General features: G+C 43.3%; 2 protein-coding genes and 1 long non-coding RNA gene across 7 annotated transcripts; 1 reads left to right on the forward strand and 2 right to left on the reverse strand.

The window, feature by feature from the left end:
• Positions 1–157: 157 nt before the first annotated feature.
• On the reverse strand, positions 158–3,789 carry LOC106740676. The gene is made up of 4 exons (XM_014611944.1): positions 3,112–3,789; positions 2,634–3,030; positions 927–2,357; positions 158–633 (listed from the first exon to the last, which is right to left on the reverse strand). The coding sequence occupies exons 2-4, from the start codon at positions 2,938–2,940 to the stop codon at positions 239–241; spliced, it is 2,133 nt and encodes a 710-aa protein (XP_014467430.1). The 5' UTR covers positions 2,941–3,030; positions 3,112–3,789; the 3' UTR covers positions 158–238.
• A 1,641-nt stretch (positions 3,790–5,430) lies between these two features.
• On the forward strand, positions 5,431–16,684 carry LOC106740720 (battenin). 5 transcript variants are annotated; one of them, XM_014612039.1, is made up of 9 exons: positions 5,431–5,788; positions 5,931–6,016; positions 8,651–10,452; positions 12,108–12,247; positions 13,067–13,225; positions 15,027–15,363; positions 15,440–15,589; positions 15,675–15,815; positions 15,947–16,684. In XM_014612039.1, the coding sequence occupies exons 3-9, from the start codon at positions 10,264–10,266 to the stop codon at positions 16,085–16,087; spliced, it is 1,257 nt and encodes a 418-aa protein (XP_014467525.1). In that variant the 5' UTR covers positions 5,431–5,788; positions 5,931–6,016; positions 8,651–10,263; the 3' UTR covers positions 16,088–16,684. The 5 variants fall into 5 exon arrangements, with proteins under 5 accessions (XP_014467525.1, XP_014467527.1, XP_014467524.1 ...); XM_014612041.1 differs by lacking the exon at positions 5,431–5,788 and having other exon boundaries at positions 5,840–6,016; positions 8,651–9,151; positions 9,628–10,452; XM_014612038.1 differs by lacking the exon at positions 5,431–5,788 and having other exon boundaries at positions 5,840–6,016.
• Positions 5,675–5,993, reverse strand: LOC106740722. Its single transcript, XR_001374119.1, has 2 exons — positions 5,902–5,993; positions 5,675–5,842 (listed from the first exon to the last, which is right to left on the reverse strand). It is a non-coding gene; the product is annotated as an uncharacterized LOC106740722 (long non-coding RNA).
• Positions 16,685–17,695: the final 1,011 nt, after the last annotated feature.

Genomic DNA, 17,695 nt, shown 5'->3' on the forward strand with positions numbered 1-17,695 from the left:
ACTTGGGTAATCTTCTTTAATTTATAAAATAATTCTTTAAATAAAAGCTATTAATAAAAATGTATAGTGAAGCTCTTCTCTAAAAAAAGTTGTTTTTTCAAAAGAAGAATTTTATCATAAATTCTCGTCAATAATTTTTACAATAAAAGTCATCGTGATTGAAAATTCTGTTGTTTTTCATACAATAATTCTTATTTTTATTCTTTAAATATAAAAAAAGGAAAAGGAAAAAGAATCGTTATTCAGGCGGTGTGAGTGAAGCTTCTGGATGAGCTCTGGCAGGAAGCGGCAGGATCGTGTCACCCACTGTCAATGATCCTTGACTGAAGATTTGAGTTTCCGAGGAGACTCCTCTAGGTGACGTTACTCGGTCAGCGCTGTGGATCGGTCGTCGTCCCTTGATCTTGTACCATCCTCTTTTGCGCTTTGGCAAGGGGCTTCTGATGTCCGGAAGAGAAACAGAACCCACCCATGAAGATGCCTCGTTAACGTCGCGAGTCCGTTTGCCATAACGGATCTCAGTGTTGTTACCGAGACTACACTGGGTACCTGTTTCTGGCAAGGATATCGCATCCTCGATGATTTGTCGTTGTCGAAGCGCTTCAGAGTTTTCGGTACTGCTGGAAGTTACACCTGAAATTATGCCTCGAATATTAAGCTTTTCAAAACTACGAACAACCAACGAACCCCAGTCTTTTAATTATTATCGAATATATTACCAAATTTTCATTCATTCACACACGGAGGACAAGATTTCTTTGGATTTCATAAAATTTCTTTAATTCGAACGAACTTATGTTTTGAGGCGTAGAATAAACAATAAATATATCTCTCTGCGTAGTTTCTCCATTTCGATCCTAATTATGCGTTATTATAAATATTGGAAATGAAAGAATTCAACGGGAACTTTCTTAATGTTTACTGACCGGACAAGTTTCGGAAGGCTAATCTCACAGCTTGCGTAAGGACCGACAGGATTCCGCCGTTGCCACTTCTTTGATCTTCTACGGACGACACGGGGAAAGTTGGCTCCACTTGCGGATGATCCGCCATCATCTCCGCGTTATTATCGTTAGAGTAACTCTCGACGCTGAAAACACTCATCTCCATTTTCGTGGTGGACCTCCTGGTGTAGCCGGTCGTGTCGGCAACATTCGGCAACTCAGACGTACTCGGAGATGGCGATGCGATCTGCTCCTCTAATTTTTTCAGACCAGAATTGATCAGAGGCATCAGATCGGGGCTGTTCGAGTTGTTTTCCACCAGCACCATCATCAGCACCCTGGAGTTACCTTTCTGCGTCATGGTCGATACGCCAAGGTTGGGCAACGCTTCGACAGCCTGATTCTCCTTCTCCGCGTTCTGCTTGTTTTCCTGGGAGATGTCGACCTGCGTGTTGTTCGAGGAGTCTTTCGAGGACTGTACCAAGGAGCGTTCTTTATTATCGACTTGATCATCTCTCGTATCCTTCACATCCTCCACGTTCTCCTTCCTCTCCTCCTTCGTATCCTTTTCTTTAATATCTTTCTTCTCCTTCTCTTCCGTATCCTCTGTGCTGCTCTTCGTGTCGCTCGTGACGTTCACGTCCTTCGCGTTCCCTGTATCCCGCGTGTTCGTGTCCTTTACGCCCGATACATCGTGGGCGTCGTGAAACACATCCTCGTCCTCCGTCGTATTCAAGCTATTCTTCACCGGATGGCCGAATTCCGGCGGCAGAGTTTCGTACTGATCGGAGAACCTCACTCTCTTCACCACGTCCGACACTCTGCCCGACTCCTCGTGGCTCCCGACGTTCTGCTTCGGCGTACGTTCCTGATTGCACTGGACGTCCGTCAGATTCATGTCCACGGGAGATGTGGTGTAATCGTCGTACGAAGAAGCCACCCCCTTGGCTTCGTCGTCGGACACGATCTCGTTTGACTCCTTGATGTTCAGCTTCCGGCCGGTATTATTTCGGGGGAACTGCTCGTCAACGCTGCTCCTGAAGGGCGTCCTCCCTTCGTCTCCCACTGCGCTCGGGGAGAAGCTGAAAAACTTGATGTCGCCGTTGCTGGTCTGCGACCGTTGAATCTTCGAGGTCGCGTTGCTCTGCGCGATCGACAGCGAATTCGGCGTCTTCAGGCTGAAATTCGGCGCGCACGGCGTGTAGTACTCGAAGCCGTTCTTCTGGCTGACGAACATCGGTGTGCTGGTGTTGCGGTAGATCTCGAGCTGCGCGAACGACCTGTGGCTGTTGTTGTACTTGATGTCGCTCACGATACGCCTCAGCTTCGCCTCGAAGTTCGTTGGCGTAGGTGTCCACAGCAACTTCTCGTTTGTCAGCGCCCGACGATGCTCGGAGTGCCACTTGCACGCACCTGGAAAAGTCCGGCCGAGAATTCGAAATGAACGTGCATTCACCGCGCGGGAGAATCTGAAAGCGAGCGTTGTTGCGCCCCGAGTGAGGAATTGAATTTTTCTCAATGGTCTCAGCAGAGCACGGTTGAATTGTCATTTTAAGACAAAACTCTGCATCCTGAATCTTTGTTTAAATTATCGCTTCTTTTAGTTTTTTTTTTTATACAGCGGTTCGTCATCAATTAAAAACAGAACGATTCTTTTTAGACTTCAGACATAAGACAGTCACTGTTTACCGACGGACTTGAGATCCTCGCTGGTCTCGAACAGATTTTCGCACAGGACACAACGCAACGGCAGATGCCTGTCCGCAATGTGAGACAATAGTTTCTTATTCTCCCACAGCAACTTCTCAGCCTCGAACTGTCTCATCGGTAGCGTCTTCGAGGCGCACAGGGCACAGTCCGCGTTCAGATTCGGGTGCACCTTGCCGACGTGGCGATTGCGGCATTTCGTGCAGCAGAATGTTTTCTGGCAAAACCGGCAGACATTGTCCGAGGCTTTGCGAAGAGGAGGATTCAGCAGCGATTCGATAACCGACATGTCCCACGACACGAGCCGAGAAACACGATTGTCGAGACAATTCGGTGTTTACTAATCGATCCGTATTCGATGACAAGCTTGTCAGCACGGCTGTGAATCATAACAGTATGATGTAGGTAAACTTATATGTACATACATACGCGAAATAGGTAGAAACAAAAATATGTTTACCGTTTAGCATCGAAATGCGACGATTTGCGATCGGCGTATCTCTGAAATAGAACGTATCGAATTCGAGATGACACCGTCCACCGTTAAAAGTTTGACAATCCAAATATATCTGGAAATGTACTTTAATCCTGAGTTTAAGGGCTCTTCATGTTTCTCCAATAAACCGCGAGACGAGCGGATTTACTTTAATCAAAATATCCTCGTGACTTCTCTACGTTGAAACACATTGTTCAACGTGTCGCTTTTTGCGGACCTTTATTATTATTGTCTCGACGTCGTTGGTATTTAGCGCACGATATCTTCGAGCTAAAAAGAGCTAAGAACAAATAACGCAAACAAGCGCGAGAGCAAACATCATTTTAACAATTGCTCTCGAGATTTGTGTCACGTTAAATCACTGTCAACTTTGATAATCTTATCGAAAAAGGCCGTAGATTTTCACGATACGTCAAAGTACATGCGCGTAATCTGGATCGAAGTATTATTAAGATTCATGTAGACTATTCATTTCGTGTAGACGTCATTCATTTCATGTACCATTGTAGACTTTGACGTCTCCGAGACGTCAAGAACTGTCTCCGGTGACGCCGTGCAGTATATTATTAGATTATTCAATTATTTCACTTGTGATTATTCAATTGTTTCACAAGCTTGCACATAACTGTTCATTGAGCAAAATTAAATAGTATTTTTCGGACGCATTAAATACCGTTTTATTTGTATGTCAAGGGGTTAAAAGAATATTATATTTCGAAGTTTAATTAATGTAAAACTTAGGTCAATCGATACTTTCACAATTTTATCAAATACTAACCGATATCCTTCGAATTATATTTCTCGCTCTGTTTACAAAGCAGTCTATCAAAGCGCCTGCGCCACTTTTCGTTCGCGCTATCTTTATCTTAGTGATGCGAAGTTTAGAGAAGTTTACATGTTTGATTTAAATACGGCACGCACAAGGGTACGCACGCTTGTCTAAAACAACGTCGATTGCGCAATTTGTATTACGCCACTTTCGGAGGTCAGCCGCAAATTACACAATAATTACGGAAAGATACCAAGGTTATCGGGTGTCCAGACGCGCGACTTATATACATTGCGTACACCGCACTCCTCGGGAAGATTGTAAATAAAATAAAAGCTACGAGCGTGAAATCGCCAGTATTGCACCACTGCAACTCCTCGCGTGCGTCCCTCGATCTATTCATCGATTCTGCCGATTAACGGTTATCATATTCGATAAGGATGAGCCAACATTGCGTGACAAACTCGGACGAAGAAGGAAGATAGCGTATTATGCTCGCGGAATGTATATTAGCCGCGACATTGACGCGCACAGAATGTCGCACGCGTGTCAACCAAAGGTTCCTCGTGGCACCTTGACCCTCTTCTCCCTCTAGGAAGTGTCATTGAATTGGCAATATCGCAATGCCGGCGTTGATACTGCTCGATCATACCAACGACGCGAAAACGCGCGATTCTGCGAACTGCTCCGTTCCGTCACCGGCAATTACTTTGCTGCGCGTTCCACGTAAGACGTAAATGTCGAACTTCATGTTGAAACCTTACGGTCGGACCTTGCTTTAAAAGTATACGGTTTTATCCGAAACAAAGAAACCTTGTCTTTCTTCCAGACGCATACGATGCACCTCATCGTCTCATCTTCGAGTTATCAATTTTCTCTGAAGCGTCACGTTACTGACACTAATCTCTATCTCTGTCGAGCATGTTCCATTTAAAATAATCGTTAAATACTAATCTAATCAATGTGTGTTTTTTCGAAAAAAAGAAACAAATAGAAACGTTTATTCCTTCAAACGTCTTATCTCGAAATATTGATCGTGAGGAAATATGAATTGAATTTATAAATCTGTCGTCGTGCCGTATAAATTTAGAACAAAGCATCTAGAGATATGCGCAGTAATATTCTTCTATTTAATATTATTGAAAGAAGATAATAATATTAATGATAATAATAGCAATATTAATAGTAATGATAATATTCTAAATTGATATACAATTATACTGTTGTCGCAACAAAATATTTTGTATGTATTCCGTTCCATTTTTTGTCTCTGTCATTACGTATTAAATTTAATATATTTATTTTTGATGTTTTTTTTTTTTTATCAGAGACACCTGATGAGAAAGATTCTTTCGGAAATGAATTAATTTTCTTCTTACTACTTTACATTTTTTTATCGTTCACTACCTACTTTTATATTATTTTATTTAATTAAAATAAAACTTTTCGATTCTAAAAATGTCGATATTCTATTATCAGATTACTTTTTAATCAATTTTGTCACAACTTTCAATACGTTTGGTCAAAATGTTTTATTATTACTATACTCTCTCTTCGCATCTTGCGTTATGTACTCATGCGTTATGCATCGGTCGAGTAGCCTCAACCAGCTCAGCGGTTAGACACTGACTAAGAGGCCTTCCTCATAGCGAACTCTCGGGACCGGCAAAAGAAAGACGAAGTGCTGTTGCCGGCTCCGCCGTGCGGTCGCGCTTATGTCGACAACTATAACTGCTGATTTCGCCAAGAATCTATTTATTTCGAAGTTGGATCTCGTCGCGGTCGGGCCACGCGTCTCGATTGTCGCTCTTATCATCTTATCTCCACATTTTACACGAACTCAACTAGCGACCCGTTGGTGGGAGTCTTTCTGTAAGAGCCACATTTTGCAATCTCTCTGATAAATGATAAATCTCCGATATTGTGCTGCAAGAGAATTCAATAATTACTACTGTCGTTGTGATATTAAGCATCTTTCTACTTACATGCTGATGTGATCGTACTACTGTGATAGCCTGATAACAGTATACTTGTCGTTGTACATGAAACTCTTGACCTCATTTCTGGCGGAACTCTTTGGAACTCGGAGAAGAATATAAGGTAAGTGTCATCTATACGTCTCGAAATTCAAATTAATTCTCCAACCTTATCAACCTTTGGTGCAATATACGCCATTTTAGCGACGACACATTTTTTTACCAGTGCTTCTGTCTCGTTCTATGCAAAATTACGCTATCTGGGATCAACATAAATAATTAATTATCGTTCTTAATCATAAATACTGAAGTACTGAAGATTCGGTTCTAGTTTGCATTCAAGCGCCAGCATATCACATTAAACGCCGGAAATATATTAGTACAATTTCCGATTAACAATTAGCAGTTGTGGTTTTACAATTCGTGATAACATTGAAATTGCCTCAGCTGACAGATAACGTCATTCAACGTTATTTAGTTGAACATGGGATGCTAATGTGGGTCACGTTTGGCCACGTCGCGGGCTGTGCATGTTTTTATTAAATTTAATAGATCGGCTTGGAAGCTTAAAAGTAAACAGTGCGAAAGCTCAGATGCGTTGGGGTTGGTTTAATCCATTTAAGACGTCGCCGCGGAATTGAGCGCTCCTAGGTCAACGCGACTGAACCCTTGTTTCGCAAGAACTAGTAACACTAAACGCGTAATACGAGACGAGACTTTTATGAGATTAAGTTCCAGTTCTTACAAGATAAGTGCGAGCGTTTAGTGCCAATTTAATCAGCATCGCACGGCTCGCAATTTCACATTCTCAATTTCACGTTTCGCGAATTTCGTCGGTTACAACTCAATCGAGGCCGACGGATACTGCTGCGAATAAAAAAGAGAACGCATTATTTTATTATTACGGTTATTATTATTATATCGCAGTGTGTATAAAATTGCATATTATGATCGCGACAATTCCTGCAATATTATCAGGAATATCGCGAGTGACGTTGCCCAGCGGTAAGTAGTAGCTAACCGGAGCTGCCGCGAGGAAGCGCGACGGAAGTGCAGATGATACGAAGTTGATCCGAGAAGGAAAACGCTTACGCGTGCAGAACCGTATCCGTCCAAACAGACGTCGTTGAGCAAACTGCGCGGCGGATCTGTCGATACAGTTGCGCCGATAATGGTGATTGCCATTGTCGTTCGGTAGAATAATAACGCGTCTCGTAGCACAGCTCTGAATACTGTCGAAGGTGGGTCGTCAAGCTCGACCGACTCGTTCAAAGTGCGCTTCGTGTCATCCGCGGCGTCGAGAAGTCGATGATTCGCCGGTCCCCGCAGGCTCGATCATTCGGAGCACGCGAACAGCTTGCGATATAAACGTCACGCCGCGTGTGGGCTGATATCGGGGAAGCAAGATCATTTTGGAAACTGATGGGGACGGTGTTTGGCGTCGGAAGATAAGAGCGGTTATAACGAGAGAGCAGTAACCGCTCGAAAGTCTATATTATCTCGAGATAATGAGGTACGCGTCATAGAATTTGATAGGAAAGAAGAGGAAAAAGGATGTTTCGGATTGAAATAACGGAAAATTACGGTGAGGGATGAAGAAAGAAAGGAGCGATCGACGTTGAAATGGGTCTTGTCGCTTGTTCGCTTTATCCGTTGCATTACTTCACTTTTGATCAATCAAGTAGGTTGGCCGCCGAAATTGAGACTTCCATTTTAGTTTTGCGCAGTATTTCGAATATTGCGTGACGTTGAACGCGTGGACGTCCATGTCGCAGATAGCGGAACAAATTCACGACGTAAAAGCGACGATAAGAGTTAAAGTTCGATAAACGAAAATAATGTGTATTTTCAGGTAAGACATGGTTCGTTCGGGAAATGAATGTTGCGGGCTGTCAAATGCGGAACGGAAGGCTAAATTATCGTCGAAATATTTCTTGAAGGCAGCGAGGAAACTCGTTCTAACGTTTCTGTCTCCAATATCCGCGGAGGAGCGTGACAGCCACATTTAATATGCATTTCCATCATAATCGCGCGTATTGAATTTACTTACTCATGTTTTTACGATACAGCCGGCGACTTGAGTGACGAAAACGCCGCTTCTAGAAATATTTCACGACGCGTAACATCTCTCGCGTGAAGAAAAAAAAAAGAACAGGGCGTTGAAATTCTACAAGAAATTACTTACATAAATTATGCGTATTCCGTGTTTATATGCTAAGTTATTCGCGCTCTCTGCGCGTGTTCGAATGTTAAAGAAATTAAATAGCGCGATGCAAATTCGACGGATAAAACAAGCCGATTTCTGCTCACTTCCCGTTGTGCGAACGAGCTTAACTGTGTGCGATATCGTCGACCTTAAATAAATGTAGTAAATGTACCTTAATGTAACGTAACTCGAGATAGTTGACAGTGTTTAACGTAAAAATGACGGTCACTGGTTATACATCATCGTGTTTCATTTACATAATACGTAGAACACGCAGTTATAAATGCAAATATTATTTAAAAAAGTTGCGTCTTCAGACGGAATATATAAAGGATATCAGATCTATAAATATATATATATATATATAAAGCAATGTTATTATGTAAAATAGTTACTGATGAAATCCGGCAAGCGTTATTTTGAAACGCACGTTTAACGAACACCGAAAGTACATATCAGCCGGAGTTGATTTAACTTCGCTTGCTCATTAGCGATTCGCAGTCTAATCTGCAATTTCAATTATCCCGCTCACATTGTTTTTCTCATTAACAGCTCGCTGACGGAACCTGATGTTGAATTTTCCGAAGGATCTGCTCGACCCACGTATTAAGTGCCCACACGTAGAAAAGGAGCGAGCGAAGCTGTCCGCGCGGACACCCGAAACCTCAGTCGACCGAAGTCGAGAATTATCGTCGGTCGTAAATTTCCGAAGGAGTACAACCGCTTTCGAATATCCCCCGGCGATTCGTCCAATGAAGTAATTTCTTTGGAGAGGACGATTTGAATTTTTCGTTGACATTGATAAGCGACGTTGTGCGCGTCGGGACGGCTCTAAATAGAGGAAGCGCGCGTTCGAACGTGAAGTTGAAACGATCGGACGCAATCAACGCTCACGACCGATAAGAAAAAAGAGAGACAAGAGTGGAAGAGAAGTTTCTCGAAGCCCAGCGTGCATGTAAGGGTGTAGCGTCGGTGTTCTTGACGAGGAACCGTGGAGGGAGAAGGGAACCGGAGGTGGGAATCGTCGGCGAAGGTGCGTCATCTTTGGGAAAGGTATAATATCCAGTACACCGTAGATCGTGGATTTAAATGGTCAACTCGGGATATCGAGTTCGGCGGAAAACGCGATCCTTGAGTGTCCCGTCCGAGACAGGATTTTTCGATTAATACCGATCCAGAGAACGTCGACGGAAGATTCGTGCCGCGGTAACGGCAGATTCGACATATACGCGCACTTACAGACAGAGCATTAATCCTTTGTTTACACGGAAGAAAGACCGTTGAACTTGATGTTCAGTGTTGCATGAACGACCCGCTAATAGCGGGAGCGCCAGAGTGGATCGGCTCTTCTTTTATGCTTCTTCCTTCGCTCCTCTTCTATCTCGAGGAATAGAAGGCTGTGAAGAACTTCGTGTTCCATTTTACACGAACGATCCATCCGCAGTTGTTACCGAAGAGCTCCAGTGAAGAATTCTTTTAGGGTCACAGCATAGATTTAACATTCCACAAATATGTATTATTAATTGCAGCCGGGTATTCTACTTTGCTAAGAAGGACTTGATGCCCCGTTTAACTCAATTCACCAGAGCCGATCACTTTCTTCAACCGTCCATTCGGAAACGGGAATCGAACGACGTTACGCGTCATCCTCGTGTGATTGTTCCTCGGCTTCCAGTGGCAGAAGTCGGAGAAGTTCCTCGAAGCTCGTATGAGCCATTAAATCCGCTCTAAAGGCGTATCAAAAGGAGAAGCGAGAGGTCGGAGCCTGGGCGGTTCAACGACGAGCTGTATTCGTGGCTGCGAGAGAGCTAGAAAAGCGAAGGAGGAAAAGGGAAGGTCTGAGAGAAAAAGAGACAGATCGACAAAGGGGAGGAAAGAGGGAGAGAAGCGGACCTGCTGAGGTTCAACGTAATACCGATTTAGCTAGCGCGCACGTGCTCAGTTTAGGTCCCAGGGAGGAATAAAGGGAGGACATTTTGAGCAGCGAGGTGGGGAGGTCTGAGGATAGACGAAGAAGGAAAGACGGGCAGACTGAGAGGAAAGAAAGGGAGAAAAAGGGGTAAGAGCGAGAGAAGAAGAAGGAGGAAGAAGGAGCAACAGAGAAGAGGCTTGCCGGGTGTAGGTCGATAGAAGGGAAGGAGGGCGCCTTTCTGAAACTGGTCTTCATGATGGGCAAAAACAGTTTTATTACGGACTCGCACGTGAACGACGTGTTCGACGAGGAGGCGGTCGTGAAGAAGGCACGATGGAGAAATCTCGTCGCTTTTTGGATACTCGGCCTGTGCAACAATTACGGCTACGTCGTGATGCTGAGCGCGGCCCACGATATCCTCAATACCAAGTTCGGCAATCAGGTGAGCAATTGAAATTTTCGCGATTCTCGTTCACCTCTTGTCGCGAATCTCCTGACGATTACCCGGTTATTCGAAGAGGTCGTAAGGTGAAACGAGTTTAATGAGAATTCGATGAGACTTGTACCGCGTACGCATTGAAGTATTACCTAACTGCTAGTACAATTAGAAAAAGATCGGCCATTCGAGAGCTGAGATATTTGCAACTAATGTTGACACTTTTTACATATGTTCTCGGAGATTGGCGTATTCTTCGAAAAATTATCCGGTCAATTGATATCCCACCGATAGTGTGTCTCTGATTTTAATCATGGAGGTTTACGATGTGGAATTTTTCAGTTAATTTTCAACGGACTTAATTTTCTCGAGTTAATTAATGAGAACTCCTTTCAACTCCTTTCATTCTACATCCCGCCAGTTTGCTATCCAACGACTTACATAAACACGCGATACACATATCTGCGACTTTTATCACGACTTATTGAGAACAGTATCCGATAATGTGTCAATAAGGTCCGCGTCTAGACTATTTTATTAATGGAAAAATACAAGGCTTACCAGTCCTGATTTGAAAGTATAACACAATGCAGAGTGTGAGAGAACATGCATACCGGGTGTGTTGTTAAAAGGTCGCTACATTTTGACTTGTGGGACGGTTGTGGTTAGTTGTCAGCTAATTGGTAAGGTAATTTGTACACGATTGACGACAGACAATTCCAGATCAGAGATATCACATGAAAAAAAATAAAAGAAATGATTACTTGACGACTCACTGTAGTTAATTTAGAGGTAGAATTTCAATGTATCGGGCGGTAGCGCAAAAATAAAATGATCTCATATTTAACGAATGATCAATATAGCGGTCTTCTTGGGTCAGCCTTTTACGTAGAACAACACGTCAATTGGTAGTGTTCAGCTTTCTACGAGCCCATCCATCAGCATTCGCTTTTATCCGCTTATATCGATTAAGGTCTCGTTGATGTACGTATGACGCCAATCTGACCGAAAACTAAGTGTGAGATAAATAAATTTGTAGGAAAACCTTGTAAAAATTTGTAGGTAATAATATTAATGGATTGTTTCTAAAGTGGAGAGTGCGCGACTTGATTCGCATAGATTCAATTATCAGGATTTGATGATGTGGTAATACAGTTCGGTAAAACGAAATAAACATCTGTGCCGAGGATAACTTAGTGACCCGTGGTCAGTGGCGTCATTCGTAATAATTCGTCGGTCCCAAACGAGTACGAGGAAAACAGTCGTACGTTCAATGATTCGTATCGTCCGATTGAAATTCCCAGCTGAGAAAAAACGAGTTGTGTCTCCGATAAAGTTGGACGAGACTGTTGTATTGTGCAACCGCGGCGTCCTTCCAATGCCTACGGCCAGAGTCGCGTTACATAAAAACGGGAAAAGAGCTGTGAGAATCAGCCGGTCGACGAATTACTCAACATGTAACTTTACAAAAGCTACGTTTTAATGTATATTCGTTATTTATTCAATCAAATAAGTCTTCTCAACGAGCACATTTAATTGAGAAGGATAAACATTATGATTTCGATTGACGCGAGTAAATCAAATTCCGGCGGCGGTTGAAATTAAAATTAAAAAGAGCTACGGTATAAAATGAATGAAAAGTATTTATCCGACGTTTTTAGAATTCCACCGCGAAAAATGAAACGCACATCCCGGGAGTCCGCACGTGCAACTCGGTCTCCACCGGTGCCATACTTCTGGCGGACATCCTACCGGCGTTAGCGATCAAGGTTACCGCACCGTTCCTGCCCTTTCTAGTGCAGTGAGTGTCCTTTTTCACAGCTTACCCAGCGCTACATCCTTATGCGTCTCTAGATTTATTCGATCATTTGCCGAGAAATGAAACCCAGTGAGCACTGCGAACGAGTAACAGCCGCGGAATATATACCCGTTTCATCCGATAATGAGCAATTACCGGTGTCGGCACTGGCGAAGCGACACGCGCGAATTATTTTCCGCGAAACGTTTCCCTCTAGATTATATCTTTATTTCCTCGTTTACGCAACGCTTCGTCGTCGATTATCATTCGATTCTTTCCCGTCGTGATGCGAAATTCCTCATACGTCTGCGTGGATTTCGCATACGCTCGGATGCCTCATCTTACTAACGCGCATAACTAAATAAACGATACCATATCGTTAATCGATTAGACAGAATCATCGGTTTGATGAACAAAAATGACGGGATCCATTTACGTCATGACACGATTGAAAGAACACACACGCTTATTTATTGCATAAGCATAAGATCGAAATCAACTATATTTCGCAGATAAATTAATATGTCTTCGCATATCTCGTGTGTTATTCGAAGCGACCACTCATGGAAATAAGTGTGACCAGTTTAATGGTTAATTTGACGCAAAATGTAGAACGTGAAATCTTCAATCACATTTCTCTCTCTCTCTCTCGATGTTACACACACTTTCCTTAAAAACCTCGCACGTCCGGCGCGAAAACCGCACGACGCGGGGACGACGGAGCTTCGAACATCGCGTAAGTCCTTTTCCCGCGGTTGTGCAGCGACCGGACCAACCCCGTTAGCCGAAATGCTAATCGATTAATCGACTCGTTAATTACAGTGCTCGACTGGCTACCTGTGTGTTATTTTCCGCTGCAGGATTTCTCCTGGTATCGTTGAGCACGACTGAATGGCTCGCCATTCTGGGCGTCGTCATAACATCGCTCTCCTCCGGCTTGGGCGAAGTTACCCTCCTCAGTTATAGTAACCAGTTCCCCAAGTAAGTGCATTTCATTTGATATTGTTATCGCACCCGCGGTCCCGCGGTGATAGAATCGCCCTATCTTTTTATAGTCGCTTGGTCGGAACGGTTTGCCAGCCCGATAGTTCCCCGGGAAACCGTGATAGAGCTGCCCTTTACATTTCCCGGGAAAAAATAATTTTATATGAAATCATGAATTTTGCCCATATATATGATTACACGTATGATCATACATGTTTATACGAAAAAAATGATGTTATGTCATTTAATTCAATGTCGATACCATGTGCTGTCAGAAGCACCGGAAGCATTCACTTCGATTATATTTGCATATAATTTCTAAACATACGTGGTTATATATTCATACGTCATACGGGCAAATTTCGTGCCTGATCTTTCTTTTCCCCGGGTATATTTAGATGAGGAAATACATAATCTGCGTATCTGTGTACAAGTTCTCATAATATTAAGATCTTCGGGGATTTCGGTGGACTATAAATAACTTTTCGTTGCCTCGAATATGCACATACGTTGATTCCTCGTGGCCATCGTGGAGAAGAGGAAAAAGTACAGCGAACAGATGTAACGTGTGTGTGTGTGTGTGTGTGTGTGTGCTGAAAAAGGACGGAGTGACGAAACATATCGAGAAGCACTTAAAACTTATCTGTTCATTTCTTGTTTTTTGGTTCGAAATACATAAAGCGAGCGTATCTCTCTCGACTTGAATGTTCTAAATTGTTGACCCAACGTTTTCTGAGACAGCGCATTCGAATGGGAACGTAAAGAACAGCTCGGCCGCATCGTCGAGTACATTTTCAGAGTAATCAAGTCGCAGTATTGACAGACCATTTAGACAGTTGCGTCAAAAAAAATAGCGATAAGATAATGAACGCGACGTTCCTCGCGGCGAGCCTCCTCGGTTTCTGCGGCCTTTTAAAGACCGGGAAATACAATAAATTCTGCCGTTGTGCACGACCGTCGGCCGAGAGAAAAATAAGATAAACGATGTCCGTTCGCGCGGGACTTTATCGCCGTGGAGACGTATGTGGTAGGTACGTCCGCTATCATATCGGATGACCGGTACAATAACAGATTTAATTACTAGCCACTAAGCATTTTCTGACGAAAGTGGCGAGGCGGGATGTAACGTATCGGAAGCAACACGCGATCTATAATTAGAACGCTCTCTTATAAAACCTGGAGAGGATGTTTGCTATTGTCGGAACACCTATTATGCAAATCGTACCGTCATTAGACAATCGTGAATATGTGGGAGCGAAGGAATCGCGGTAACACAGCATTCGTCGGATAATCAACGAGCGACCAATTACACTCGACGTTGAACGTTAGATAATTGAAAAACAAGAGTGGTTGAAGCGAGAAGATTGTATACCGAGAAAAATGTCAATCAGATAAATGATTTGAATGAATCCAAACGATGTGTCCGATTGGTATCTTTATCGTCCGACCAAGCGACGGATGACACCTTCATCCGATGACGAGTCCGATGAAGTAACCTGTGCAGTCACCGATGAAACCCAATCGGAAAATTGGTCACCCTTTGCATACCCGTGGTAATTTTCGTCGAATAAAGGCACGATTCGATCGGACGAAGTGACGGGATGAGATCGGATATGTCCGTTTGTTACTTTTTAATTGGCTCATTCGATCAGATCGGACACTTAGTGTATTTTCGATGCTACGGCAATTTAAGTTCGAGCCGCCCGCGCAATTTCCTTTCCGCTGGCTTCTCGCAGCCCCGCTCGATAAACTCGCGCGATTCACCGACTGTCATTGTTATCAATCTCTCTCTCCGCAGAGAGGTGATCTCGACATGGTCATCGGGCACAGGAGGCGCCGGGGTAATCGGCGCCGCGTCTTACGCCGGGCTGACTATGCTGCTGAACACCGAGAACACGTTGCTGCTAATGCTGATCGTGCCGGTGCTGCAAGCGATCACGTTCTGGTTCATCCTGCAACATCCGATGCACACCCGGATCCCGATCACGAAGAACGGCATCGACAGCCAGGAGCAGATCATCAAGGTGCCGGAGAAGACCTTCAGGGACAAGCTCAATCTGATGCCCAGCGTTCTGAAGTACATGATACCGCTCGGGCTGGTTTACTTCTTCGAATACTTCATCAATCAAGGCCTGGTAACAATATTATGATACATCGGTGTGAAATTAACGCGTTCCATCATTGAAACGGACGGATGAAATATTTTTGCAGTACGAGCTCATCGAATTCAACGACATCTGGTTGACGCATAAACAACAATACAGATGGCTCCAAGTGGATTACCAGATTGGCGTGTTCATCTCGAGGTCGTCGGTGAACTTGATCTCCCTCAACAAGATTTGGATCATGTCCTTGTTGCAGGTAACGACGCCCCCATGAAAATCAAATGCCGTAGTCGATTCTTCAGAAAATGCTCACTCATTCCGCACTGGATTGCTCTTTCCAGTTCGTTAACGTCATAATCCTCCTGTTCGAGACCCTTTACTACTACATACCGAATATATGGATCGTTTTTGCTATTGTGCTGTGGGAAGGCCTGCTCGGCGGCGGAGCGTACGTCAACACCTTCTATCGGATGTCCACTGAGGTAAGGATTTTTCCAATAAGAAGCGGAAGAAAATCGGTACGAAAGTGTCGAGAGCGGGAAAAAAAAGATCCAAGTATCCGGATGCGCGAAATCATCATTCTGAAATTGCCAAAATCCCTCTCTTTCCGCAGATTCCGAAGGCGGATCGCGAGGCTTCAATGGGAATCGCGACGATGGCTGACTCGATAGGCATCACGTTAGCCGGATGGCTGTCCATGCCGGTACACAACGCTATTTGCAGACTTCCGCAGCCAACGCGATTAGGCAGCTAGAGATAGCAAGGAGGATCTCTAACTGTCGAGCGACAACAGAGTTTTCCGCGAGAGAGAGCGGAAACTTCCGGCTTCCGAAAGTTCCTCAACAACGTGACGAGGGAGCGTTCAAAGGCGGTGATGAAGCGAATCGTACCTCTTAAGCATTTAGAGATTATAGTTTAGATTAAATAGTGAATGCTTGATCGCGCGATCGAAGGCGATCGGTGTACCAAGTAGTATTCCGAGGTGAGAGCTGAAAATCGGCGGATGGAAAGAATGTTCGACGTTCGAGGAAGATATACGGAAAGAAAGAAAGAAAGAGAGGAATCTTGCGGATTCATTTATCCGTCATATTTTCATGCCTTTTGATTATAAACGTCCGAACTTTTTTGTTATTTGGTATACAAACGTTCAAAAAACTAGGAACGGAGCATTTTTTGTAGTATTTCGCATGCTCATTCACTGATAATATATTATGTCACGCAATAACGAAATCCTCGCAGTGCGACGTAAATATCGCTAATTACCCTATATATCTTATATAGCATGTAATTTACTAATCAAAATAAGTGGTCGACCGTATCGAATACTTTATTAAAATCAGTATAGACAGAATCGACCATGAGAACTATTCCTCCACACTAGTGTTTAAATATTTATAAGTCGTAAGGTTAATCATAGTGCAGCGAGCCAGGCATAAAGCCATACTGCTCATTAATAATTACATTATTACACAATGAACCAAGCTTCCTCGCAACAATAAGATAAAAAAACCTTAGACATTACATTTTCTTTACAAATAGGTCCGCAATTAGAGAAACCAGTGACTCATCACTTCCTTGAAATATGGGAGTTATTGTGCACTGCTTCTACAGAGTCGGGAAAAAATTCCACTCATTAACCAGTTAACTGTGGCGATCTCTTTGCAAAGAGACCACCAGTGTGTCTCGCGATAATCAAGCGAGTTAGCTCTCAGGAAGTTATAAATCCAACTCAAATTATTTATAATTTTCATTTGTTTGTTTCATTTCGTCTTGACCTCTAAACATTTTACCCATATTAAAATTTACGAATATAATTTAGTTTTCGCCAGAATTACAATTTAAATATCAAATTGTATTAAATTTTACGCATGACGGATATAGTCGTCATGACACAAGATTCTGCCACATCTCCATGACGGATATAGTCGTCAAACACACTTAACTGGTTAAAGACATATTAAATATAACCATTGAATTAGCTTTCATATAAAATTCTGTTCTCATGCAGTGGAAATAGAAATAATATCGCGATCCGTCAAGTTTCAAATAGGGCGCCGAAAGTTGCCAGACAATATGGCGAATCCCCCGTTTCGCCGATTCTCTCGCCGGCAAATTGACTTTACGCTCTAGATATTTATACGTCCATGCTGTCAGCGCTGAAAATCTATAGTTCGTGTTGTTTGCACTTGAAATGAGACAGCAGCTTCTGCCTACTCCAATCCTAGGAGGAATTGGATTGGTAGTGGTCGTTAGAATTAAACGTGGTCTACAATGGACAATAGGAGCATGTTTATAAGAAATAAGTAAGAAATTAACCAATCATAGTCGATTATTTTCCTTACATTCGAATATGATTGGTCAA

The sequence above is a fragment of the Dinoponera quadriceps genome, unplaced genomic scaffold (assembly GCF_001313825.1).
Source record: "Dinoponera quadriceps isolate SergipeBrazil2010 unplaced genomic scaffold, ASM131382v1 scaffold558, whole genome shotgun sequence".
Lineage (NCBI taxonomy): Eukaryota > Metazoa > Arthropoda > Insecta > Hymenoptera > Formicidae > Dinoponera > Dinoponera quadriceps.